The 26,984-nt window shown below is 41.4% G+C and overlaps 1 protein-coding gene across 8 annotated transcripts in view; it reads right to left on the bottom strand.

Annotated features, from left to right (window-relative positions):
* The window catches only part of nrxn1a (neurexin 1a), a 435,939-nt gene that overhangs the window by 75,830 nt on the left and 333,125 nt on the right, over positions 1–26,984 (bottom strand). For all 8 annotated transcript variants that reach the window (XM_060940196.1, XM_060940197.1, XM_060940198.1 and 5 more), the window contains one exon: positions 13,699–13,880. In XM_060940196.1, coding sequence (XP_060796179.1) covers positions 13,699–13,880 — 182 coding nt within the window. The remainder of the gene's footprint in view (positions 1–13,698; positions 13,881–26,984) is intronic.

Here is a 26,984-nt window from a genome sequence, read left to right as displayed (position 1 = left end):
CTAACACATTTTATGGAAAATAATCCCAACAGTTTCATATAAAACTAGTTAAAACAGTTATTAGTCCACTAGCTTTTTGAACAATTGACAGTTTGTCATGTAAGAGTGATAGACGGTTGTAATCGCAGGAAGAGTTTTATTGAAAGCACGCTAGCAAACAGATCCAAAATGTAGACACAGGCAGTGATCCACTGAGGCACAGACAAGATATCAGAGGTAATACAACCCCGATTCCAAAAAAGTTGGGACAAAGTACAAATTGTAAATAAAAACGGAATGCAATAATTTACAAATCTCAAAAACTGATATTGTATTCACAATAGAACATAGACAACATATCAAATGTCGAAAGTGAGACATTTTGAAATTTCATGCCAAATATTGGCTCATTTGAAATTTCATGACAGCAACACATCTCAAAAAAGTTGGGACAGGGGCAATAAGAGGCTGGAAAAGTTAAAGGTACAAAAAAGGAACAGCTGGAGGACCAAATTGCAACTCATTAGGTCAATTGGCAATAGGTCATTAACATGACTGGGTATAAAAAGAGCATCTTGGAGTGGCAGTGGCTCTCAGAAGTAAAGATGGGAAGAGGATCACCAATCCCCCTAATTCTGCGCCGACAAATAGTGGAGCAATATCAGAAAGGAGTTCGACAGTGTAAAATTGCAAAGAGTTTGAACATATCATCATCTACAGTGCATAATATCATCAAAAGATTCAGAGAATCTGGAAGAATCTCTGTGCGTAAGGGTCAAGGCTGGAAAACCATACTGGGTGCCCGTGATCTTCGGGCCCTTAGACGGCACTGCATCACATACAGGCATGCTTCTGTATTGGAAATCACAAAATGGGCTCAGGAATATTTCCAGAGAACATTATCTGTGAACACAATTCACTGTGCCATCCGCTGTTGCCAGCTAAAACTCTATAGTTCAAAGAAGAAGCCGTATCTAAACATGATCCAGAAGCGCAGACGTCTTCTCTGGGCCAAGGCTCATTTAAAATGGACTGTGGCAAAGTGGAAAACTGTTCTGTGGTCAGACGAATCAAAATTTGAAGTTCTTTATGGAAATCAGGGACGCCGTGTCATTCGGACTAAAGAGGAGAAGGACGACCCAAGTTGTTATCAGCGCTCAGTTCAGAAGCCTGCATCTCTGATGGTATGGGGTTGCATTAGTGCGTGTGGCATGGGCAGCTTACACATCTGGAAAGACACCATCAATGCTGAAAGGTATATCCAGGTTCTAGAGCAACATATGCTCCCATCCAGACGACGTCTCTTTCAGGGAAGACTTTGCATTTTCCAACATGACAATGCCAAACCACATACTGCATCAATTACAGCATCATGGCTGCGTAGAAGAAGGGTCCGGGTACTGAACTGGCCAGCCTGCAGTCCAGATCTTTCACCCATAGAAAACATTTGGTGCATCATAAAACGGAAGATACGACAAAAAAGACCTAAGACAGTTGAGCAACTAGAATCCTACATTAGACAAGAATGGTCAGTCCCTTACCTCAGTCCCCAGACGTTTACAGACTGTTGTAAAGAGAAAAGGGGATGTCTCACAGTGGTAAACATGGCCTTGTCCCAACTTTTTTGAGATGTGTTGTTGTCATGAAATTTAAAATCACCTAATTTTTCTCTTTAAATAATACATTTTCTCAGTTTAAACATTTGATATGTCATCTATGTTCTATTCTGAATAAAATGTGGAATTTTGAAACTTCCACATCATTGCATTCCGTTTTTATTTACAATTTGTACTTTGTCCCAACTTTTTTGGAATCGGGGTTGTACAATACTCAAAGTCCAACAACATAAACGGGGTCAAAACCAGAAAAGCGATACAAAATACAAGACTTTCGCTTTACAAGTCTGTGTGTTACTAAGAGTCCTGATATGCTTGCGCTGTGACTGAGCTCTAATCAGGAACAAGTGCATGGTAATTAGTCCTAATGGTACTCTGTAGCTGCACGCTCCGAGCTCCAACACGTGTGGATGTGAAAGATGTAACCAGACAACTGTTTGACATATCAGGTTTGATATTGGATAGTAACTATATAGTAATGATGTAAAATGAAAGCGCTGGTTCACTGCTGTCCACCAGGCACCCAGCAGAGTCACACCACAATAAATGTCGTGGTGTTGTTTCTGGTGCATGGCTTGCCGTGTCAAGGAAAGGAATAAATGTATTCATATCTGCGATGCGTATCTCATTATTGGTCTCACTATCACAAGACAATGCAGTAATTTATTGACGTGAAATACACGACACTACACAATATGCTCTAATATTATTCTTCTATTCAGGTTGATTTTGTGCCATTGCAAATATTTTGCTCATACACTCATCAGGAGCTCTGCTTTTAGGCACTGCCTAAATATCTATATTACAAATACTGTGATACGCTTAACATGTCATTTTTATTTTTGGCATGAAAGATACCAAACAGAAAATGTCTGTTGTTGAGTCCTACACAGAACTTTTGATGGTTCCTTGAGAAGTCAAAGAACTGAAAAATATTATAGGACTCTGACATATAATTTCTCACCAGGTCCCATCCATGAGTTTATTGTAACTTAGGACTGCAATCCACATCCTTGTCAGATGTTAATCTACTCATCTCGCAGTTCATCTCTATCTGAAGGAATCTTGAACATTCTGCCATAATTTTCTCATCCGTCACTTTCCTAGATCTCCTTTCTATAAAACCGTATAAAGATCTTCTTTATACGGTTTGCTTTTCCACAATTTCTCAGTACCACTGTGTGTCCTCCTGCTGAGCTAGCCTTCGTCTGCCATCAATCTTTGAATGGACTGATGGGTTCATTAGCTCCACACACACATACACACAACCCATTTGGCATTCAGGAGTGTGCCAGCTTGGCAAGTTAAAACAACCAGGCTTGGAAATTCACTTTTAAACTGTGTTTTACACCTCCCTAAGTCTCCCTACTGTTTTGCAGCTTTTGACTGAATGGTGTATCTTGTGACCATCATGGATGCACTACAGATGCCGTAGGAGTTTTCTCTTTGGGTCGGAGCAGCTGCAGTTAATGTACCGTTAGCTTTACTATCAAGCACGTAGTATGACAAATGTGTGCAAGTGTGTTTGAGTTTCTAACATAAATACCTTTCTGCTAATATTTAAAACTATTTTACTCATTAATTAATTTTATAATGTCCTTTTTTAATGTTAGTTTTGTTACTTTCTTTTCAGCTTTCCAATATACGGTAGGTCTTATACCTGATCATTATAGGTATTTTTTTTCTTTCTCTCTCAGGCTACATCCACACGACAACGGCAACAAGATTTTTTTTTTTAGCGGGTAAAAAAAAATATCACGTCCACATGGGCAACGGATCAGTAAAATATCAGGTACATATGGCAACGCAACGCTTGCTGAAAATGATGCAATACACATGCCACACCTCTACGTGTGCTGTAAGACGGTCCCATTGGAGACACCAGAACAATAGAAGAAGTAGGACGCATGCGCATAAACCCCTTCTTCTGTTGTTGTTACGAATGATGCGCGCGAGAGTGCTGCTTGTTCTAGTCATGTGGTTGTGATGTCATCGTAAACAAATCCGTTCTACTCATCCAGATGACTTCGCAACGGCGCCGTTGCCAGATTTTTCCACTCTGGAAACCGTTCTCAAAAAATATCGTTTTGGGGCACCCAAAACGCCGGTGCCGTGTGGATGCCAGGCCGAAACGATAAAAAATTTTATCGGATTCACCTGAATCCGTTGGCGTGTGGACAGGGCCTCAATCACTGTCTTTATAGAAGGGACTTTATGCAGCAAGGCGACGGAAGCCGGATGAAAAACAGAGCTCTACTGCACGTGTGAATTTGAGTTCCTACGACCTAGCCATACTCCCCAAAACATGACTTTTAGGTGCGTTAATTTATGCTGTGTCTGAAATCACTCACTCATTCGCTACTCACTGTCTAGGGAATTCTATTTAAAGGACTATATAGTGAGCTCATTGGTAAAATGAAAAAACGCTTTCGGACACTACTCCGTCGCACCATTATTCGCACCGTTATTTAAGTCTGTCTGTCTGTCTATCCATCCATCCATCCATCCATCCATCCATCTATGCATCCTTTTGTCTCGGAAGACAATGGTAAGCGCCCTGAAAGTCCTAATCAGTCTTGTTGCACGATTGGAGTGGCCTCTCCAGAGCGCAGGCCTGGGCGAATATATATGAAGACCTTGCGCTGCCCAGGCAACAGGGTCTCCCTCTCTGCCGCACCAACGGGTTCCAGGGGAACGCATAGCATTACACAAGGAGCTGGATTGGCTGCAGGAGCTGCCGGATGGTAGACACGTTGACGACCAACCGCCTTAGGGTACTCTGATCCCGATTTTCTCTCTGGGTTTACTCCCATAGCCTTTTTCCTTCCGCAAGGCAGCGGACTGGGTGTTATATAAGACTTGTCCTTGTCCTAGATGGATGGCTTTACAAGGCTATCGGGCTCCATCTGCCCTGACGAGTGCATGCAGGCCGTTGGCTCGCTAAGAGCTCATCCGCCCTACTACCCATCGTGGTGCTTTGGTAAAGAGGTGAGCTCCCCTGGGCTACGGGGCTAGTATGACATGCCCACGGTCATGCCCCAAGACTACGGAGGGAAGAGACGTCTCACTCTCTCTATTCACGAGCTACCTGACCCATGCCAGGGTCCCGCGCCGTACCCATTACTGTCGCACGATTAAAACGTGCCGGATCAGCCGGCTGGTGGGTTTTCAAAATAATAAATACATGCATGTATTTTTGTGATAAATCCATATTATACTGAGCGCATTTCCCACATTAATCAATACAAAGTACTTTGTGTCTGCTGCATCTTTCAGTTCTTTTAAATCAAGGCCGAATACTTTCTTCTTTGCCGCTGCCTTTTCTTAAATCAAATTTGAGGCTTTTGCTTAATTCCTCATTCTGCACTCTAACTTTTGTTCTTGTACTTTGTCTTATTCTATTTTCGCTTATTTTCTATTCTTTGTCTATTTTTAATTGTACTTGAATGTACGTTTATAACGTGTTTCTTCCTCCGTCCTTTCGCCCAAACACACTACAATATTATTGTCACTTTCACGCTACAACTTATAAATTTGTCTCGTACCCGTTGTCATAAGGAAAAACAAACTACTGCTGTACTCAATCTAAAATACTTAACACTCCTTATGAAACAGCTTTTGACAGCTTTTCTTTCAGCGCGACCGCAAAGCATGATGGGATATATTGCTTGGTTAGTGATCATCGGTTGTACACTACTTTTAACGATGCATTGTGGGATACTATGAGTCCTCTACATAGGGTGCAGTAATTCTCACTATACATTCAGACAGCACTACAAAATGGCAAATTCAATATATATATATAGTCCACTATCTAGTGAGTAGTGAGTGATTTCGGACACAGGGTTAATCTTTTTTAATGTGTTGAATTAGAATTATATGTACACTAGATAACAAAACTGCTCAATTAATTCAAGGCAATTTGGTGACAGACATTTCTAATTATATTAATCATTTTTATGAAGCTATGTCAGACACCAGACCGCCAAAGATTAGCTTATCTTCTAAGATGTAAAACAATTCTTCTTTTGCATTTTTAAATGACATTTTCAAAGACTGTCAAGCACTCGTGTCCCACCACAAAGTTAGTTTTGTTGCGTAATGACATTCGTTTCCACGTTCCTACAGCCGTCGTTGCCTAAAGTCCCTGTTTTTTTTCCCATCTGTTTTTCCTCCAATATTTTCTTCTTCCCTCCATCTTGGACATTTTCTCACTCTTAGTGCAAGAGCAAGCGAAAAAATAATCGGAAGTGAAAGAAGACTCATAGTAGATAATGCCTCGTTGATAATGTTATGACGGGATTAAATGAACTCAATCATGCACATCACTGAACATGGAGGTGACACTGTCTGTTTGAAAAATTGAGGCATCATGGCCTCCTTGTTAACATGGTCAGTGATCCTGGATTAATTCACTTTCACAGACGCAGTCAGTGGATAATGATATCCTCCGTGCCTTCAGGCAGGTTTATCAAAGCACAGAGCTACATTACCACAGGGCCCATTAATGTCAATACTGACAGCCTTAATCTAACCGGTGTCTAAACATACTTAATGAGACAGCAGGGAAAAGCACTTTTCAATTAATTACATTTAAAAAAAAAAAAAAAAAAGACACTGGATGTTTGTGGTGCTGTCAATAATACTGGAAGTGCACTTAATGATGAAGCAGGTACAGCTAATTTCCCCTCCTACGCTTTGGTGATTCATTTTGGAAAATGTCTTTATGCTGGTTTAGGAGTCAGCATATCAAAAATATGTATCAAAAATATATGCTTAGAAATATGAGAACTATGCCACATTTAAACATTTTGCATTTACTGTACATATACCCCTTTTCCACCAAATCAGTTCCAGGGCTGGTTCGGGGCCGGTGCTGGTGCTGGTTCACAACTCGTTCAACTTGCGAGCCAGCTGAGAACCAGTTTGCTTTTCCATAGCTCGCGGTGCTAAGGGAAGCCACGTCATTACGTTGCTGTATACGTCAGTTACGTCGCTGTATACGTCATTACATCGTTGTATACGTCAGTTACGTCGCTACGTTTGCATAAACCTTGGCGCGAATATCGAAACAAAAACACGGAAGAAGCAGCAGCAGCAACAAGAACAACAACAATAATAATGGATGACTTCGCGTTTGTACAGCTGCTGCTTCTCGTCGCTTAAAAATGGCGATCTTTCGCGGTCTTGTTATTGTTGTTGGTCTTAACAACTCTGCCCCCCCGCTGACATAAGCGGTTCTTTCCTCTGGCCCAGCAGAGAGTTGGTGCTAGCCTGGAACCGGTTTTTCTGGCCCCAGAGCCAGTTCTTTGTCAGTGGAAACAGAAAACCCGGTTCCAAACTAGGCACTGGCCCCGAACCAGCCCTGGAACTGCTTTGGTGGAAAAGGGGCAATAGAGGTGGTAAACCCCCCCCCCCCCCCCACACACACACACACAATCTAAAGAGGTATTAAATAGCACCTATTACTTGCTATAATATATAACACACACACACACACACCATTTCCCCCAAACACCACATAAAAATATTGTCACTTCGAGCATTTAATTGCAGAAAATGACAACTCATCAAAATAACAAAAAGAAGATGAAGTGTTTTCAGACCTTGAATAATGCATACAAATCAAGATCATATTCAATTTTAAACAGAACAATACTAATGTTTGAACTTTGGATGAGTTCAGAAATCAATATTTGGCGGAATAACCCTGGCATTTAATCACAGCTTTCGTACGTCTTGGCACGCTCTCCAGTCTTTCACGTTGCTCTTGGGTGACTTTATGCCACTCCTGGCACAAAAATTCAATCAGCTCAGCTTTGTTTGATGGCTTGTGACCATCCATCTTCCTCTTGATCACATTCCAGAGGTTTCCAGTGGGGTTCAGGTCTGGAGATTGGGCTGGCCATGACAGGGTCTTGATCTTGTGGTCCTCCCGACACACATTGATTGATGTGGTTGTGTTGCATGGAGCATTGTCCTGCTGGAAAACCCAATCCTCAGAGTTAGGGAACATTGTCAGAGTAGAAGGAAGCAGGTTTTCTTCCAGGATAATCTTGTACACTGCAATAAACTAAAAACTGAATTTGAGGAGAAAATTCCTTAATACGAGTGAAATTATCTTGCTGCATGGACAGATCATTTTACTTGACAAGACATCATCTTGGAATAAGTTGGTTACAATCTAGAACTAGTTTTAATCATCTCAGAGTTGGTGTCTTGCATTCTTCTACACTGCAAAAAATGATATCTGAACAAGTTAGAATGTCTTGAATATAGTTGAAGCGATCTAGCATTTCCTATTAGAAGAATACAAGACACCAACTCTGAGATTATTAAAACTAGTTCTAGATTGTAACCAACTTATTCCAAGATGATGTCTTGTCAAGTAAAATTATCTGTCCATGCAGCAAGATAATTTCACTCGTATTAAGGAATTTTCTCCTCAAATTCAGTTTTTTACGGTGTACATGGCTTGATTCACGTGTCCTTCACAAACAAAAATCTGCCCCATTCCAGCCTTGCTGAAGCACCCCTAGATCATCACCAATCTTCCACCAAATTTCACAATGGGTGGGAGACATTGTGGCTTGTAGGCCTCTCCAGGTCTCCATATAATCATTAGATGACCAGGTGATGGGAAAAGCTGAAAATTGGACTCATTGGAGAAGATGACCTTATTCCGGTCCTCTGCGGTCCAATCCTTTTTTTTTTTACCAAACCTCAGCCTGGCTCTTCTTTGCTTGCCATTGATGCAGGTTTTTTTTTTTTATAACTTTGCATGACTTCAACCCCACCTGGAGGAGCCTGTTTTGAACCACCCTTGCTGTGCACTTAACCCCAACTGCCATTTACCATTTGTTTTGGAGGTCACTTGATGTCATCCTACAGTTGTTGAGTGACGATCGAAGGAGCTGACGATCATCCTGGACAGTGGAGAGTCATTTTCACCCTCTGCCAGTCTGTAACTTTGTTGTTCCCAATGTCTGCTATTTGACCTTGTTCTTTTGGACTGCCATCTTTGAAATTTCGAGGATGGAACCAACCTGATGCTCACTGTATCCCTCTGGCAGTAAAGTCAGAATTGAACCCTTCTTTTTCTCACTCAAAACTTTTCTTTTCAACTCTTTTGGCATTATGAATAGATATTTTAGTCTTCTGTTAAATTGATGGTACTTCTAGCACTGTTTTTGCTATCCAAACTGGTCCTATTGCAAGAGGATAGTGATGACCACAGCAGTGGGTTTTTTTAAATACTTTTCCTTGTTAAATAAGATTTGGTTCAGGTGATGACCTCATCAGTACCTCATTAAGTAAAATGAGGTGTGTTTGTGTTGGAATTCCAGCACAGACACTGGAATGAAATGGCTGCCATAGATAGAGTCCTAGTCCTAAAGATATGTAACATTTCATAAAGCACTTAATGCTTCACTATATATACATTTCTTTTTGAAAGATACACACTAGAAGTAAAAAAAATTATATATATATATATATATATATATATATATATATATATATATATATATATAGGGCGGCATGGTGGTGTAGTGGTAAGCACTGTTGCCTCACAGCAAGAAGGTCCGGGTTCGTGCCCAGCGGCCGGCGAGGGCCTTTCTGTGTGGAGTTTGCATGTTCTCCCCGTGTCCGCGTGGGTTTCCTCCGGGTGCTCCGGTTTCCCCCACAGTCCAAAGACATGCAGGTTAGGTTAACTGGTGACTCTAAATTGACCGTAGGTGTGAATGTGAGTGTGAATGGTTGTCTGTGTCTATGTGTCAGCCCTGTGATGACCTGGCGACTTGTCCAGGGTGTACTCCACCTTTCGCCCGTAGTCAGCTGGGATAGGCTCCAGCTTGCCTGCGACCCTGTAGAACAGGATAAAGCAGCTACAGATGAGATGAGATGATATATATATATATATATATATATATATAAAAGTTGACTTGCTGACTTTAGGACTGCGGTTGTCGTGAACGGTTTTGCACTCGGGTTTCCGTTGGTGAAGGTTTATAGCATCAACGAAGCTGACTTTGTTAGGACTGTTAATGTTATAGTCACATTGTCTGTTGTTGCCCGGATGGGGATGGGTTCCCTTTTGAGTCTGGTTCCTCTTGAGGTTTCTTCCTCGTGTCGTCTGAGGGAGTTTTTCCTTGCCACCGTCGCCACAGGCTTGCTCATTGGGGATAGATTGGGGATAAAATTAGCTCATGTTTTAAGTCGTTCAAATTCTGCCTTGTTTCTATCAGTCTATAGTAATCATTTTCTATAAGTTGAACCATGTTTGGATGCCAAAAAGCCACGTTTTATCTTCAACCTTTAAATACTTACATATGTCCTTTTCTGATGAGTAGTTCATATAAATATTAAATTACATAATTCCACTCATTTCTTCTCTGGAATGGAGGAAAAAGGGAAAATTTTCATTCATTTCATATCACATGTTAGAATTGGGATTGATCCAAACTGAAACACAGAGTTACTGAATGATTTAATGTGAAGACGTTGAACAAGCCAAAAGGAGATAAAACGAGTTCACAGAAACGTCTTGGAGAAAAATGTATTCTACATTTTATATGCGTATATACCTCTTTCACACTCCTACACACTTGCTATTCACTATTTAATGTATCAATAGTATATTTAAAAGTCTAGGGCCAGGTTTGTAAAATAACTGTGAGCAAGATTCTGGCAAGCAGAGCTGCTATGTGTGTGTGTGTGTGTGTGTGTAAGTGAGAGCAAAATAAACAAGATAGAGGCTTTGGAGCTGTGTTCACGTTCAGCCACCAGCGATCAGCTGCATTCTCCACAAATCTCAAGGGCTCAGATGGAGAAAATGCAGTGTGATGTCACAAGAGAGAGAGAGAGAGAGAGAGAGAGAGGGGCTGATTGTTCTGAGGAGTGTTTCATGATTACAGTGAGAGTGGGCTTAAAAAAAGAAACATTCTTTCACTAGCAGCTCATCTTTTTCCTCCTTCACTTCTCCTCTCATCCCCCTCCTCTCATATCCCCGCGCTCCTCATAATCTGGTGCAGATCCAGAGAGGAGAAGCACAATAAACGAGCATAGCCCAGTGTCCCAGGGGAGGCACAGACCTCCATCAAAGTGCTGTGTGAAAGCGAGAGAGCTGAGCAGAGCCCCCTCTGTAAAACGCACTGCATGCGGTCATGGTTATTGCCAGAAATGCAAAAGTGCTGGAACATTTGTTGTTTAACATACTCATGGTACTAACAGTGTGTGTGTGTGTGTGTGAGAGAGAGAGAGAGAGAGAGAGAGAGAGAGAGAGAGAGAGAGAGAGAGATTATTGAATGTGATTTGTATTATGTGCTCTGTTTTGCTTGTCTAGTTTGCTTAAAGGAGAACTGAAAGCAATTTTTTATTATCAAAATTCTATTTATCTCATTTTATTAAATATAGGAATGCATGTTTGATAGCTATTTTGTCGCTGCTATAGCAAGTTATGAGTGTTTGAAATATGCTCTGTAATATATCAGTCCATATGTCAAAGCAATGGCTGTAAACGAGATTCGCTGAGACCTGCGCGAGACATCGTAGGACGGAAGTAAAACGTACAGCGGAAATCAAAGTGACCGACATCTGCCAACGTTGTCAAAAGACGCGCGCGCCCTCTTTCGAATGCTGATGTAATCAAGCCGGAAGTTTTGTTTGTTTTGAGAGCAATCAGGAAAGTTTGAAAAAAGTAGGCAGTAATCGTCATTTAAACTCGTTTTTGTGCAACATTCTGTTTGGAAAACAGTTTTCAAAATGGCGGCACTGACACCTGGCTGACACGTCACGTTTTGAAGTCTCGCACAAGTTTTGTGAAGATCACGCGGATAAGCGACGCCTGCCGTGGACCAAACAAACTAAATTCAACACGGCTAAAAACTGAATAGGCCGATAAGTATCATATTTAATTGCAATTAGTTGCTGATATGAGTCACGATATAAAGTTACTAAAACAGAAAACGTAATTGAATAACACGTTAATTAAGAAATAAAGCAAGTTTAAAAATGACTTCAGTTCTCCTTTAACAGTGGAAATTTTAACTGTAACCTGCCAGGAGACTGCAGATGAAAATTAGCCTGGTATAATGCATCAAATGGGAACATTTATAATAATAATAATAATATACACAGTCCCTTACAAATACTAACCCCATTTCCAGAAACATTAGAATATTTTCCAAAATGCAATAAAAACAAAATTCTGTGATTCGTTAATTCCATCCATTATCTGTAAACGCTTATCCTATACAGGGTCGCAGGCGAGCTGGAGCCGATCCCAGCTGACCATGAGCAAGAGGGCGGGGTACACCCTGGACAAGTCACCAGGTTATCGCAGGGCTAACATGGAGACAAAGAACCATTCACACTCACATTCACTTTAGAGTCACCAGTTAACCTAACCTGCATGTCTTTGGACTGTGGGGGAAACCGGAGCACCCGGAGGAAACCCATGCGGACACGGGGAGAACATGCAAACTCCACACAGAAAGGCCCCCGTCGGACACTGGGCTCGAACCCAGAACCTTCTTGCTATGAGGCGATAGTGAAGTCAAAAAGATGATCCAAAACAATGTCTGCACAGAGATGATTAACGTGAAGTCATGTTTGTCGGTCATATATGAAGCTTGCACGAGTGAATCAAGTACAAATGCAGGAGATGAACAGATAAATAAATACTATATCGCAAAAACTTGTAAGACGCCGAGCCTTGCAATGTGAACGCGCCGTCATCATGAACAACGTTAGAATTTGATGCGTGCAACACACTTAAAAAAATAATAAGTTGGGACAAAGGCAAAATCTCATCTCATCTCATTATCTCTAGCCGCTTTATCCTGTCCTACAGGGTCGCAGGCAAGCTGGAGCCTATCCCAGCTGACTACGGGCGAAAGGCGGGGTACACCCTGGACAAGTCGCCAGGTCATCACAGGGCTGACACATAGACACAGACAACCATTCACACTCACATTCACACCTACGGTCAATTTAGAGTCACCAGTTAACCTAACCTGCATGTCTTTGGACTGTGGGGGAAACCGGAGCACCCGGAGGAAACCCACGCGGACACGGGGAGAACATGCAAACTCCACACAGAAAGGCCCTCGCCAGCCACGGGGCTCGAACCCGGACCTTCTTGCTGTGAGGCGACAGCGCTAACCACTACGCCACCGTGCCACCAAAGGCAAAATAAGACTGAAAAATTTATAAAATATTTAAGTAACTCCATTTTGGAAGATTTCACAATCAGGAGGTGAATTAAGAACATGACTGGGGATGGAAGGAGCATGCACCAAAGTCTTTACAAGTAAGAATGGGTGGTGGCTTGGTGGTGTAGTGGTTAGCGCTGTCGCCTCACAGCAAGAAGGTCCGGGTTCGAGCCCCGTGGCTGGCGAGGGCCTTTCTGTGTGGAGTTTGCATGTTCTCCCCGTGTCCGCGTGGGTTTCCTCCGGGTGCTCCGGTTTCCCCCACAGTCCAAAGACATGCTGTTAGGTTAACATGGAGTAGCCATGGCCTGAAGTTGGGCTGAAGCGCCCTTGAGCGAGGCACCTAACCCCAACTGCTCCCTGGGTGCTGTAGCATAGCTGCCCACTGCTCTGGGTATGTATGTGTGTGTGCTCACTGCTCACTTGTGTGTGCATGTGTATGTTCACTGCTTCAAATGGATTAAATGCAGAGGAGGAATTTCATTGTGCTTGAGTGTATGTGTGATAAATAAAGGTTTTTTGTTTTTCTTGTTTCATGGGGAAATGGGGTTAATAAAATAAATAACAAAAAATAGTAACAAAATAAAGCTGCTCTCTGTATGTGGGAAGAGACCTGAAAGATCATCCTAATAACTCTGCTCCAATGCTTTCTGATTATCTGCATGAAGAGTTCTGCTCTGTGTGTGTGTGTGTGTGTGTGTGTGTTTGCAATGTGAAGCTTGTTTGAAATAAAAGTTGTGCGTCTTACTATGAGACTGCTCTATTTTTAAATCAACATTCGACAAAAATTGATGTTCTTTGTTCCTGTAGCTGGAATTTCTCAAAGTACAGTAAAGAGGGGAAAATGCATCCGTGTGTGTGTGTGTGTGTGTGTGTGTGTGTCCAGGACTCACTATCTGCAATTGCAAGTAGTCTCCGAGGCCAGATGAGCTGTCCACTCTGACCAGCACTGCGTCCTTCTGCTGTGTGCTGAAGCCGACTGCAAGACGATCCGCCCTCGTGCTCGGCCTGTCATTGGGTGGCCAGGTGTACACAATCAACCCACCGTCACGCCCAAATATGTACGTCGTTCCCGCTGTGGAGAGAAATTTTATACTTTGTTAGAACGAGCGTAAGATGTATGCAAAAAACAAACAAACAAAAAAACCAACCATTTGCATTTAAGACCCCGTCCACACGTAGCCGGGTATCTGCTAAATCGAAGATATTTTTCTACGTTTTGGCCTGTCATCCACATGAAAACTCATCAAAAAGGAATATTTAAAAAAACTCCGGGCAAAGTGAAGACTGTTGAAAACTCCGTGTATGCCTTTTCGTGTAGACAGAGATAACCGGAGTTTTGCGTTTTAGAACGTCACAATCTGCGCCAAAAAAATGACAACAAATCTGCCCTGACTAGCTCGCCCCTTTCATGAGGGAAGTCGTTAGAACTCTCCACGGGATACTGCTCCAAAAACAGGGTCAATATGTCCACATATTTGCTTTGACAAGATTCCCAATCAACGTTTTCTTGCGTCTTTTGAAGTTTATACTCCAAAATTGTGTTTAGAAGCAATTCTGTCTCCGAGTCTGTCCAGACGAACGAGCTTGGCGCCATGTTTTATGTTTAGGCGGAAGTGACGCCAACAGAGGGCTATTCTGATGTGATTAGGGGGTAGGATTTGGGGAAATAATGCCATCTACAGGTTTGGAATGCTTATGAATGTGATTGAAAACGCAGATGTTCGGTTATGTGTGGAAGGGATTTTTTTCGAAGACGAGGTGGTGTGGATAAAACATTTTTATAAACGGAGGGGGGGGAAATGTTCGGTTTTAAAAATACCCGGCTACGTGTGTACATGGCCTAAATCTATACTACTAAAGGAAGGCTGTCTGTCTCTCTGTCTGTTCACCTGTACAAATCGACACGGCTGGACGCACACACTCCATACTTTGCACATGGATTGGTGACGCCCCAGAGGGGCCCAGGACAACATTGTCCTTTTTCCAAAACATGAGATTAGTGCTAATCCAACACACTATTAATTTCCCATAGGCTACATGCTAGTGCTAACACACTGCGTACAGCCTCAGCGGGGAATCCCCTCCCCCACTCGCCTGAGAGTTTCCATTGTACAGAACTTCGCAATCAGCGTTCCTCGCTGCAGACTTCCGCTCGGGCCGAGTCTACGTCTCCTCAGTGACGGGCAATAACTACTACGTCTCCTCTCTCCCATGGGCAATAACTAGTTACTTAAGATATTTAGCTTAGACATTAGACATTTTACCTTTATGATATTAATGAGTCGTTTGTTTTATACTGACACAACCAGAGCAAACATTAGCAGTAGCACTATACTATGAGTTCATCCAGAGAGAGAGAGAGAGAGAAATGTACACAGACATAATATGATCATTTTATGCGAAACTTTAAACCCTAAACCAGGCATTATGTCTTTGACCCCAATTGCAGACGACATATCAAAAAAAAAAAAACCCCACCACAACAACCAAATTTATTCCTGTTAGTTACGAGACACTCGATTCATACAACAATTCTTCATCTTTAAAACAATTCAAAATGACTCCTTATTAACTACATACACTACTGTTCAAAAGTTTGGGGTCACCCAGACAATTTTGTGTTTTCCATGCAAAGTCACACTTTTATTTACCACCATAAGTTGTAAAATGAATAGAAAATATAGTCAAGACATTTTTCTGGCCATTTTGAGCATTTAATCGACCCCACAAATGTGATGCTCCAGAAACACAGGCTACGTTTACATTAGACCGTATCTGTCTCGTTTTCTTCGCGGATGCACTGTCCGTTTACATTAAACCGCCTGGAAACAGGAATCTGCCAGGGTCCACGTATTCAATCCAGATCGTGTCAGCTCCGGTGCTGTGTAAACATTCAGAATACGCAGATACGCTGTGCTGAGCTCTAGCTGGCGTCTCATTGGACAACGTCACTGTGACATCCACCTTCCTGATTCGCTGGCGTTGGTCATGTGACGCGACTGCTGAAAAACGGCGCGGACTTCCGCCTTGTATCACCTTTCATTAAAGAGTATAAAAGTATGAAAATACTGCAAATACTGATGCAAATACTGCCCATTGTGTAGTTATGATTGTCTTTAGGCTTGCCATCCTTCCACTTGCAAGTGGTAAGTGATATGCGCTGGGATCACACACACAGCGGCTCAGTCCCGAATCACAGCTTGTTCACTTCACTCGCGCGCTCTGTGAGCTGCGCAAGGCCGGAGTGCGCACCCTCCAGAGGGTATTGGCGTTGCTGTGTGCACACAAATCGTGCATTGGTGTTGCTGTGTGCACACTAATCGTTTTAAAAACGTTAATCTGATGATCCGCTGATACGGTCTAATGTAAACATGGGCTCAATCTGCTCAAAGGAAGGTCAGTTTTATAGCTTCTCTAAAGAGCTCAACTGTTTTCAGCTGTGCTAACATGATTGTACAAGGGTTTTCTAATCATCCATTAGCCTTCTGAGGCAATGAGCAAACACATTGTACCATTAGAACACTGGAGTGATAGTTGCTGGAAATGGGCCTCTATACACCTATGGAGATATTGCACCAAAAACCAGACATTTGCAGCTAGAATAGTCATTTACCACATTAGCAATGTATAGAGTGGATTTCTGATTAGTTTAAAGTGATCTTCATTGAAAATAACAGTGCTTTTCTTTCAAAAATAAGGACATTTCAAAGTGACCCCAAACTTTTGAATGGTAGTGTACGCTCACTACTAGATGGTATTGATCCAAGACCCAGGATATCAGCAAAGAATGTTGATTGGGTTTTGGTGGAAAAAAAAAACAGTAAGAATTTGATCCAATCCTTTAATCCAATAAATGGTAAAGATTGGAATTACATTTGGAAAATTTTAGCTGAAAATGATTGCATGTTTTGTTGCAATTGAGTTTTAATACAGTACTGTGCAAAACACTTGGCCACCTTTTTTTTTTTAGTACAAACTTTATTGCAGATTTTTATTTTATGTCTTCTGCATCATCGAGTCAGTACAAAATATTTTAGATTTCTGAACATTTCCAGCTTTCCAGCACAGAATTAAATGTTACATAAAAATGTTTGCATGTCAGTAAAGAAAGCAGAATATTGCATAAGAGATTCTCTTCAGACAAACAACATAATGAAGCTTGCTGGGTTTTACAGCGAAAATAAGAAGAAAAGTTTGACAGTCTAAGTTTCCAGATGAAGAGTGTCTGGTTTTGCAAGATGTTCAGTAAAACCTACAGCTAATTTCCTTATAAAACTGCATTGATTGTATCTGAGACTATTTATTTTTTTTTAAAGCAAAGGGTCATTACACCAAATGTTGACTTTTCATGACTTCTTCTTCCAGCTGCTCCTGTTAGGGGTCGCCACAGCGGATCACCCTTCATCCATCCATTATCTGTAGCCGCTTATCCTGTCCTACAGGGTCGCAGGCAAGCTGGAGCCTATCCCAGCTGACTACGGGCGAAAGGCGGGGTACACCCTGGACAAGTCGCCAGGTCATCACAGGGCTGACACATAGACACAGACAACCATCCACACTCACATTATGGTCACTTTAGAGCCACCAATTAGCCTAACCTGCATGTCTTTGGACTGTGGGGGAAACCGGAGCACCCAGAGGAAACCCACGCAGACACAGGGAGAACATGCAAACTCCACACAGAAAGGCCCTCATTGGACACTGGGCTTGAACCCATGACCTTCTTGCTGTGAGGCGACAGTGCTAACCACTACACCACCGTGCCGCCCGCGGATCATCCTGATCTGCATAATTGATTCAGCATAGGTTTAACACTCCCCAGTTTATCCAGGCTTGGGACCAGCATTAAATATGCATTGGTTTGTATAATGCCAGTCGCTGGGTATTTTTACCTAATCTGCATGTCTTTGAACTGTGGGGGAAACCCATGATTGGAAACCCATACAGACATTGCAAGAAGATGCAAACTCCACACAGAAAGGCCCCTCCTCGGCCGCGAGGTTCAAACCTCAGAACCTTCTTGCTGTTAGGTGACGGTGCTAACTGCTACACCACCATGCCACCACCACTGACTTTCATTAATTCAAAGTCCCTTCCAAGCCAGGATCTGGTCTTCCCAGGCAGTCTCCTGTCCCAGTACTAACCAGCTCTTTTGAGGCACCATGGGTGTAGCACCGATCTCCGTTTCCATAGCCCTTAGCCTCTTGCCTATACAGCTAGGGTTACAGTGGGGGGCTGGTCCTTTGGTAACCGTGAGAGTTTGACTTCCCTATTCACATCTGTATTGCAGCGTGCTTTGCCAGGTGGCAGTAGGTACCATTTTTATGATGGTCTTTGGTATGACCTGACCGCGAGTAGAACTCACGATCTCCCGGTCAAGAGGCGGACACCCTACCACTAGGCCAGCTTGCGGTATTTCATTAATTACTTAATGTACTTAATTTTATTAATTACATTGTTTCATTAATTACTGTTTACTGCTCATTGTAATATTCTTTAATGTAGAAACATAGAATTTTATTACTTTTGAAGGCATCTTAACAGCATTTCTTTGTATGCGCCTAAGGCTTTTGCACAGAACTCTATATTTATACATTATTATATTTATATGTTTGGGGGAAGTCATGGCCTAATGTTTAGAGAAACAGCTTTGGGACCAAAAGGTTGCTGGTTCAGTTCCCTGGACCAGCTAGAATGGCTGAAATGCCCTTGAGCAAGGCACCTAACGCCCAACTGCTCTGGCAAGTGTGGTGGCTTATCTTGCGTCTGATAAGCCAAAGAAAAACTGATGATGCGATTATCAGTTCAGGCCGATAACCCAGTCATAATAAAAAAAAATTAAATAAAATTACACACACATTAGTGATTTCTGAAAGTGTAAAAGAATTGAACTGAATAAAAAACTCTGGAATTTGTGCAAGTTGTGTTTTTCGCTATGTATTTTTTCCCCTGTATTTTTGAAGTGTTTCAATTAAGAACAAACATCAGATGAGTATCGATATTCAAGATGATACTGAAGGTTTCAGTATCCGTATCAAAACAGAAAAAGTAGTATCATGCCACATCGACATACTACATAGAGTACAACATGGTATCAGAGAATCTACACAGGACACTGTGGAGTCACTGCGATCGCTTTTGAGACAGAAAAACAGCAGCGACAGTAATTTCTTACAAGTGAAATCATTTTAAAACACAAAACTAGCCTCTTAAATGCCCCGAGTTCGAGCCCAGTGGCTGACGAGGACCTTCCTGTGTAGAGTTTGCATGTTCTCCCAGTGTCTGCATGGGTTTCCTCTGGTTTCCCTCACAGTCCAGAGACATGCGGTTAGGGTAATTGGTGGCTCTAAATTGACTGCAGGTGTGAATGGTTGTTTGTCTCTACGTGTCAGCCAGGGTGTACCCCGCCTCTCGCCCATAGTCAGCTGGGATAGGCTCCAGCTTGCCCGCCACCCTGTACGAGACAAGTGGCTACGGATAATGGATGGATGCATATTCCCTACAAGCTTTTCTGTAGTTACAGAATAACACATTGTGACATTAAGGGGTTAAAAAATGATTAAAAAAAAGGATGCGGTCAACGAATTGCATTTACTTAAGCACTCTTTACCTACATCTGTCAGCACAATGGTGATCTAGCTATCAGGTTTAGGAAATGTGTATTTTGATATGCGACTATAAACAGAACATATCCTACCTAAAATATGTTAAAATTAAGGTTTTTGAATTTAAATTCAAGGTTTTTGAATTTATTCTAAGCAGCCCAAGTGTACGTGTTGTATATTGCTGTAAAAATCTCTTTGTAGCCTATTTTGAGTTCGTGTGTGTGTGTGCATGCATTTGTGTTTTACAGCCCATTACAGTTTCACAGCCTGAAGTGTGGGAGTATCTTGATGAGTCCATCAGCGGGTCAGACGGCCCTGCTGTTTCCTGATTGGAATAATTATAGCCCTTGTGTGACCCTCATGGTGCCAGTGTCACCTGTACCTTTGAAATGACTGTGACAAGATGTGGTCTGGTTGTACACACACACACCACCTAAATCAAGCTGATTGGGCATCTACCGTTCTAATTTGAGTGATCCAGTGCACTGTTTTAAGATGCATATAATCTGGGAGAGGTGACTAAACATGTACACACACACACACACACACACACACACGGATTGGGATCAGACGCCTATTTCTGCTCAGCACAAGCCATGGCCTGATGGAGCTAATTATAGTGTCACATGCAGGCAGGCCACTGAGCCTCCGATTCTCTCAATGATTCTCACAGAGAGCAAATCAGGAAAACGGAGCAGATTTGGAAGAGTCAGAAAGAAAGACAGAAAGAAATGGATAGCGATAAAGTGATTGAGAGAGAGAGAGAGACAGAGAGCGAGGAGCTGCATTCGAGTCTGATGATGTACATTACTGTTAATGGAGTTAATCTCATTAGTCCAGGGCCTGCACCAGATCTTTTTATCCACCGTGACTTCCATAGTAATAAGCATGTGTAAAAATCTTGGCATGCCAGGTGCTTCAGGGCAAAAACACAGAATAAACCGCTAGTTAGGCTGGAGCTGTGGGATGTGAGATGCATTTCAAGTCAGCGCCTCCTCTGCAGCAGGAGGAGGAACAGCTGTGCAGACCAGCTCGAGATGTGTTCCTTGTGAACCAGAAGTGCTGCGATGCCCTCCGCAGTAAAATGATAGTAACACATTTTAAGGCCTAGATGGTCATTATTTCCTGATATGGTTCTTTCCGTGTTCTCTTCAGCTCCATCTCGCTTTGTATTGAGTCCCTGTTTTTCAACAAGTCTATGTGCATTTCAATGAGACCCTTTCACACCGTGTCAGCATTCAGCCCATATCCCTAACTACAAAAACACCCTCAGGGTTTCTTGTACTCTCACACACACACACACTTTTTTTCACTGAGGCCAACAACATCCCTCAGACAGAAACAGCTCTCTTCATGTGAAAGAAAAAAGGAACTTTGCTTGTTAATGAGGCTCAGGTGTCAGATCCGTACGCACACGCACTCAAAGCAGAGTGTGAATTTCTTTATTTCTTTGCCGTGTTTAAAACGTCTATCTATACATACACCTCATACTAAGCCCTGCTCTGTCTGTAGAGTACAAAGTGTTTAAGCAGCAACATTTTAATAACCATGGTCTCGTTCTGGAGTGGGGGAAGCAAAGAGACATCATTCCTTGGTTAAATAAGACAAATAGATTTTCTTCCTTGTAAAAGTGGAAAAAGATCACATACAGCCCCGATTCCAAAAAAGTTGGGACAAATGGTGCGTTCATGTGCTATGGGAATTATGGTAAATACCAAACGCCGACATGGAAAGCACACATGAACGCCCCCTCTTGTGGTATTTTCCACTGGGCAACTCGTAGAAAATTTTGATACACCAGTTGCCGAGATGAGATGAACTTTAACCTTTTCAACATGGCGGCGAGCGGTACAAGACTAGCTTATGAACCAAGAAAGAAGTGGTTTTCACCTACGGAAAGCTGACTCTCACCTTTTAAACGAGTCATGTTATGTATATTATATTATTATAATAATATGTATATTATAGCCTAATACAAAATATTCTGTGGCTGTCCAAAGAACGCCAACAATGATCTAGATACTGGCTACTCTCATTGTGGCTACAGCCAAATTTCCAAAAACTGCGTGGCATTCAATATGTTAAGAAAATCTCTACTTGTCATGATCAGGAAATATTCAGCATTATTTACCTTTTGACTTTTGATAACTCATATTCCTGCTGCAGCTGATGAACAAGGCAATCTATAATTGTTTTAGCCAAATAACAGGCCTGATTCTGAATCTGGTCCACCATCTTTAATTTGTCAACAACAACAAAAGCATGTGAACACAACACACTGGTAAATAGGTACCACTTCCCAACTGGAAAATATCATCTTCCCATAGCACATGAACGCAGCAAAAGTACAAATTGTAAATAAAAACAGAATGCAATGATGTGGAAGTTTCAAAATTCCATATTTTATTCAGAATAGAACATAGATGACATATCAAATGTTTAAACTGAGAAAATGTATCATTTAAAGAGAAAAATTAGGTGATTTTAAATTTCATGACAACAACACATCTCAAAAAAGTTGGGACAAGGCCATGTTTACCACTGTGAGACATCCCCTTTTCTCTTTACAACAGTCTGTAAACGTCTGGGGACTGAGGAGACAAGTTGCTCAAGTTTAGGGATAGGAATGTTAACCCATTCTTGTCTAATGTAGGATTCTAGTTGCTCAACTGTCTTAGGTCTTTTTTGTCGTATCTTCTGTTTTATGATGCGCCAAATGTTTTCTATGGGTGAAAGATCTGGACTGCAGGCTGGCCAGTTCAGTACCCGGACCCTTCTTCTACGCAGCCATGATGCTGTAATTGATGCAGTATGTGGTTTGGCATTGTCATGTTGGAAAATGCAAGGTCTTCCCTGAAAGAGACGTCGTCTGGATGGGCGCATATGTTGCTCTAGAACCTGGATATACCTTTCAGCATTGATGGTGCCTTTCCAGATGCGTAAGCTGCCCATGCCACACACACTAATGCAACCCCATACCATCAGAGATGCAGGCTTCTGAACTGAGCGCTGATAACAACTTGGGTCGTCCTTCTCCTCTTTAGTCCGAATGACACGGCGTCCCTGATTTCCATAAAGAACTTCAAATTTTGATTCGTCTGACCACAGAACAGTTTTCCACTTTGCCACAGTCCATTTTAAATGAGCCTTGGCCCAGAGAAGACGTCTGCGCTTCTGGATCGTGTTTAGATACGGCTTCTTCTTTGAACTATAGAGTTTTAGCTGGCAACGGCGGATGGCATGGTGAATTGTGTTCACAGATAATGTTCTCTGGAAATATTCCTGAGCCCATTTTGTGATTTCCAATACAGAAGCATGCCTGTATGTGATGCAGTGCCATCTAAGGGCCCAAAGATCACAGGCACCCAGTATGGTTTTCCGGCCTTGACCCTTACGCACAGAGATTCTTCCAGATTCTCTGAATCTTTTGATGATATTATGCACTGTAGATGATGATATGTTCAAACTCTTTACAATTTTACACTGTCGAACTCCTTTCTGATATTGCTCCACTATTTGTCGGTGCACAATTAGGGGGATTGGTGATCCTCTTCCCATCTTTACTTCTGAGAGCCGCTGCCACTCCAAGATGCTCCCAGTCATGTTAATGACCTATTGCCAATTGACCTAATGAGTTGCAATTTGGTCCTCCAGCTGTTCCTTTTTTGTACCTTTAACTTTTCCAGCCTCTTATTGCCCCTGTCCCAACTTTTTTGAGATGTGTTGCTGTCATTAAATTTCAAATGAGCCAATATTTGGCATGAAATTTCTAAATGTCTCACTTTCGACATTTGATATGTTGTCTATGTTCTATTGTGAATACAATATCAGTTTTTGAGATTTGTAAATTATTGCATTCCCTTTTTATTTACAATTTGTACTTTGTCCCAACTTTTTTGGAATCGGGGTTGTACAATGCCTAGCAACAATTGGAAGGATAGCCTCATAGCATGAACTCATTAAAGATTGGGGTGTGGAATCATAAATTTTAATATTTGATTACGCTGTTTCACATTAATGTTAGATAATTTCTGTCTTGTGGATTTTTTTCTGCAAGATTTGATATTTGCCATTATAAGATCTTCTATTTACACTCTGCCTACTGCTAATTAATATACCAATGATACTTGGACAGTGTATTAGTCAGACAACATTTCCAGGAACACAGACAGCGTTATACTGCCTCTGTGAACCTGCAAATTCTCAACTACAAATCTTAGCAACAGCTATATAACTTGTCTTGAATACTCTGCTTGTTTTAATCCTTTCTTGTGACTACGGTACATCAGTTATGAACAAACAAGATCAACTGTGAGCTACTGCTCACGTACAGTGGTGCTTGAAAGTTTGTGAACCCTTTAGAAATTTTCTATATTTCTGCATAAATATGACCTAAAACATCATCAGATTTTCACACAAGTCCTAAAAGTAGATAAAGAGAACCCAGTTAAACAAATGAGACAAAAATATTATACTTGGTCATTTATTCATTGAGGAAAATGATCCAATATTACATATCTGTGAGTGGTAAAAGTATGTGAACCTTTGCTTTCAGTGTCTGGTGTGACCCCCTTGTGCAGCAATACCTGCAACTAAACGTTTCCAGTAACTGTTGATCAGTCCTGCACACCGGCTTGGAGGAATTTTAGCCCATTCCTCCATACAGAACAGCTTCAACTCTGGGATGTTGGTGGGTTTCCTTACATGAACTGCTCACTTCAGGTCCTTCCACAGCATTTCGATTGGATGAAGGTCAGGACTTTGACTTGGCCATTCCAAAACATTAACTTTATTCTTCTTTAACCATTCTTTGGTAGAACGACTTGTGTGCTTAGGGTCATTGTCTTGCTGCATGATCCACCTTCTCTTGAGATTCAGTTCATGGACAGATGTCCTGACAGTTTCCTTTAAAATTTGCTGGCATAATTCAGAATTCATTGTTTCATTAATGATGGCAAGCCATCCTGGCCCAGATGTAGCAAAACAGGCCCAAACCATGATACTACCACCACCATGTTTCACAGATGGGATAAGGTTCTTATGCTGGAATGCAGTGTTTTCCTTTCTCCAAACATCACACTTCTCATTTAAACCAAAAAGTTCTATTTTGGTCTCATCCATCCACAAAACATTTTTCCAATAGCCTTCTGGCTTGTCCACGTGATCTTTAGCAAACTGCAGACGAGCAGCAATGTTCTTTTTGGCGAGCAGTGGCTTTCTCCTTGCAACCCTGCCATGCACACCATTGTTGTTCAGTGTTCTCCTGATGGTGGACTCATGAACATTAACATTAGCCAATGTGAGAGGCCTTCAGTTGCTTAGAAGTTACCCTGGGGTCCTTTGTGACCTCGCTGACTATTGCACACCTTGCTCTTGGAGTGATCTTTTTTTGGTCAACCTCTCCTGGGGAAGGTAGCAATGGTCTTGAATTTCCTTCATTTGTACACAGTCTGTCTGACTGTGGATTGTTGGAGTCCAAACTCTTTAGAAATGGTTTTGTAACCTTTTCCAGCCTGATGAGCATCAACACCACTTTTTCTGAGGTCCTCAGAAATCTCCTTTGTTCGTGCCATGATACACTTCCACAAACGTGCTGTGAAGATCAGACTTTGATAGATCCCTTTCTTTAAATAAAAGAAGGTGCCCGCTCACACCTGATTGTCATCCCATTGATTGAAAACACCTGACTCTAATTTCACCTTCAAATTAACTGCTAATCCTAGAGGTTCACATACTTTTACCACTCACAGATATGTAATATTGGATCATTTTCCTCAATAAATAAATGACCAAGTATAATATTTTTGTCTCATTTGTTTAACTGGGTTCTCTTTATCTACTTTTAGGACTTGTGTGAAAATCTGATGTTGTTTTAGGTCATATTTATGCAGAAATATAGAAAATTCTCAAGAGTTCACAAACTTTCAAGCACCACTATACACATGAAAATAAATGCAAATATGTACAGGTGGAAGATATTAACCATCATTATAATATGACCTTATAGCCTAGTTCACATAAATCCCCCCCTCCTCCTGGTTTGGGGTTTTATTTCAGTTTCCTCCTAAATTATGCAATATATGCAAGTTTAAAAGGGTAACTGTACACCTGTTTACACAGGGTTCACAAACTTAAGCACCACTGTACATATCCCCCGCTCTCACTTATATCAGAATGCAAGCAATCGAAGGAATAGGACACTTATTATGAATGATGACTTGAACAAATAATGAACCCTGAAACAAGTAAAGAGCAGTGTCTCTCCCCAGGTATTTCAAATAGCATCCTGGTAAACTGCCATTTTGAAATAGCATTTTTCTTCTTGAAATAGTGTCAAAATCCACCCTCTGTGTTTCGTTAATTCATTCAGTTGGTAAACAGGAAGTCGATGTGCGACAGATCTGAAAACAGTATACACGGTATAGAGCCCCAAGCTGAAGCTCGGTACCAAATATCAAGCAGTTGTGATTTGTAGTTGCTGAGAAAAGTGTTACGAAATTTTTGTAAATCCACCCTATATGTTTCGTAAATACATGCAGTCGGTAAACAGGAAGATGATGTGCAACAGAACTGAAAACGGTAGGCACGGTATAGAACCCCAAGCTGAAGTTTGGTACCAAGTGGCTATGATTTGTGGTTGCTGAGAAAAAGGATGTTTTGGACAGACGGAAATACAGATGGACGGAGGGACAGAGGCAAAAAAAAACAGTATACCTCTCCTCCTTCGGAGCGGGGGTATAATAATAATAAACATATCAATATTAACATTTTCCCAAAAGCCTCTTCTTTTGTTCTGAACTGTCAGCAATAAACCAGAAAAGTAGCTATTTATGCTCATGCCATTACAGTTTAATCCAAATTCACTCAATTTAAAGCTGGAGGGGGTTTAGTTGCCTCTGTCTTATTGCATCTTTCTTGGATGTAATTATCAAAATTTAACCCATTTAGAGTCATAAAATGTACAAAAAGGAAGTGTTTTGAGATCATTTGAAAGGAAGTGCATCCTTCAGTGAATTTGACGGATGGGCAGTCGCATGAACGTAATATAACAAATGATAGTTCTTGCATTCTACATACTACAAGGAATATTTAAATATTATTGGCTGATGTGGAGCAATCTATCAGATATATTCCATTCAGCTAGCGTGATACTGAACGAGTCGAAGATGAGTTCAATATCACGCTAACTGAATGGAATATATCTGATATACCATGAAAAAAAGTCAGCCAATATTATTATTATTATTTTCATACATACACACTCTCTTTTCCAGTATTTTATGTCCGTTGGTATGCTTTTCTCTTGTAATCAAAGGGGAACCGTCAGGGCCTTCTAGGCCTTCAGAGAAGGCCTGAACATATCAGTATTTCAAATGTTATATTTAATTTCTTTCATTCTTTAAGTGCTTTCATTCTTTCATAATTTCAGTATAATTATTCTCTTCTAATTCTAATTTGGCATCATTTTCTATCAAATTTGCTTCAGAAATGAAAGGGTTACTGTACTGTAAGCATTAAAATAGAGTTATCCAATGAGCTTTTTTGGTTTGTTGTCTCGAGGCTGAGAAGAG

The sequence above is a fragment of the Neoarius graeffei genome, chromosome 14 (genome assembly GCF_027579695.1).
Source record: "Neoarius graeffei isolate fNeoGra1 chromosome 14, fNeoGra1.pri, whole genome shotgun sequence".
In the NCBI taxonomy this organism is placed as follows: Eukaryota; Metazoa; Chordata; class Actinopteri; order Siluriformes; family Ariidae; genus Neoarius; species Neoarius graeffei.
This window is presented reverse-complemented; position numbering and strand designations above follow the sequence as displayed.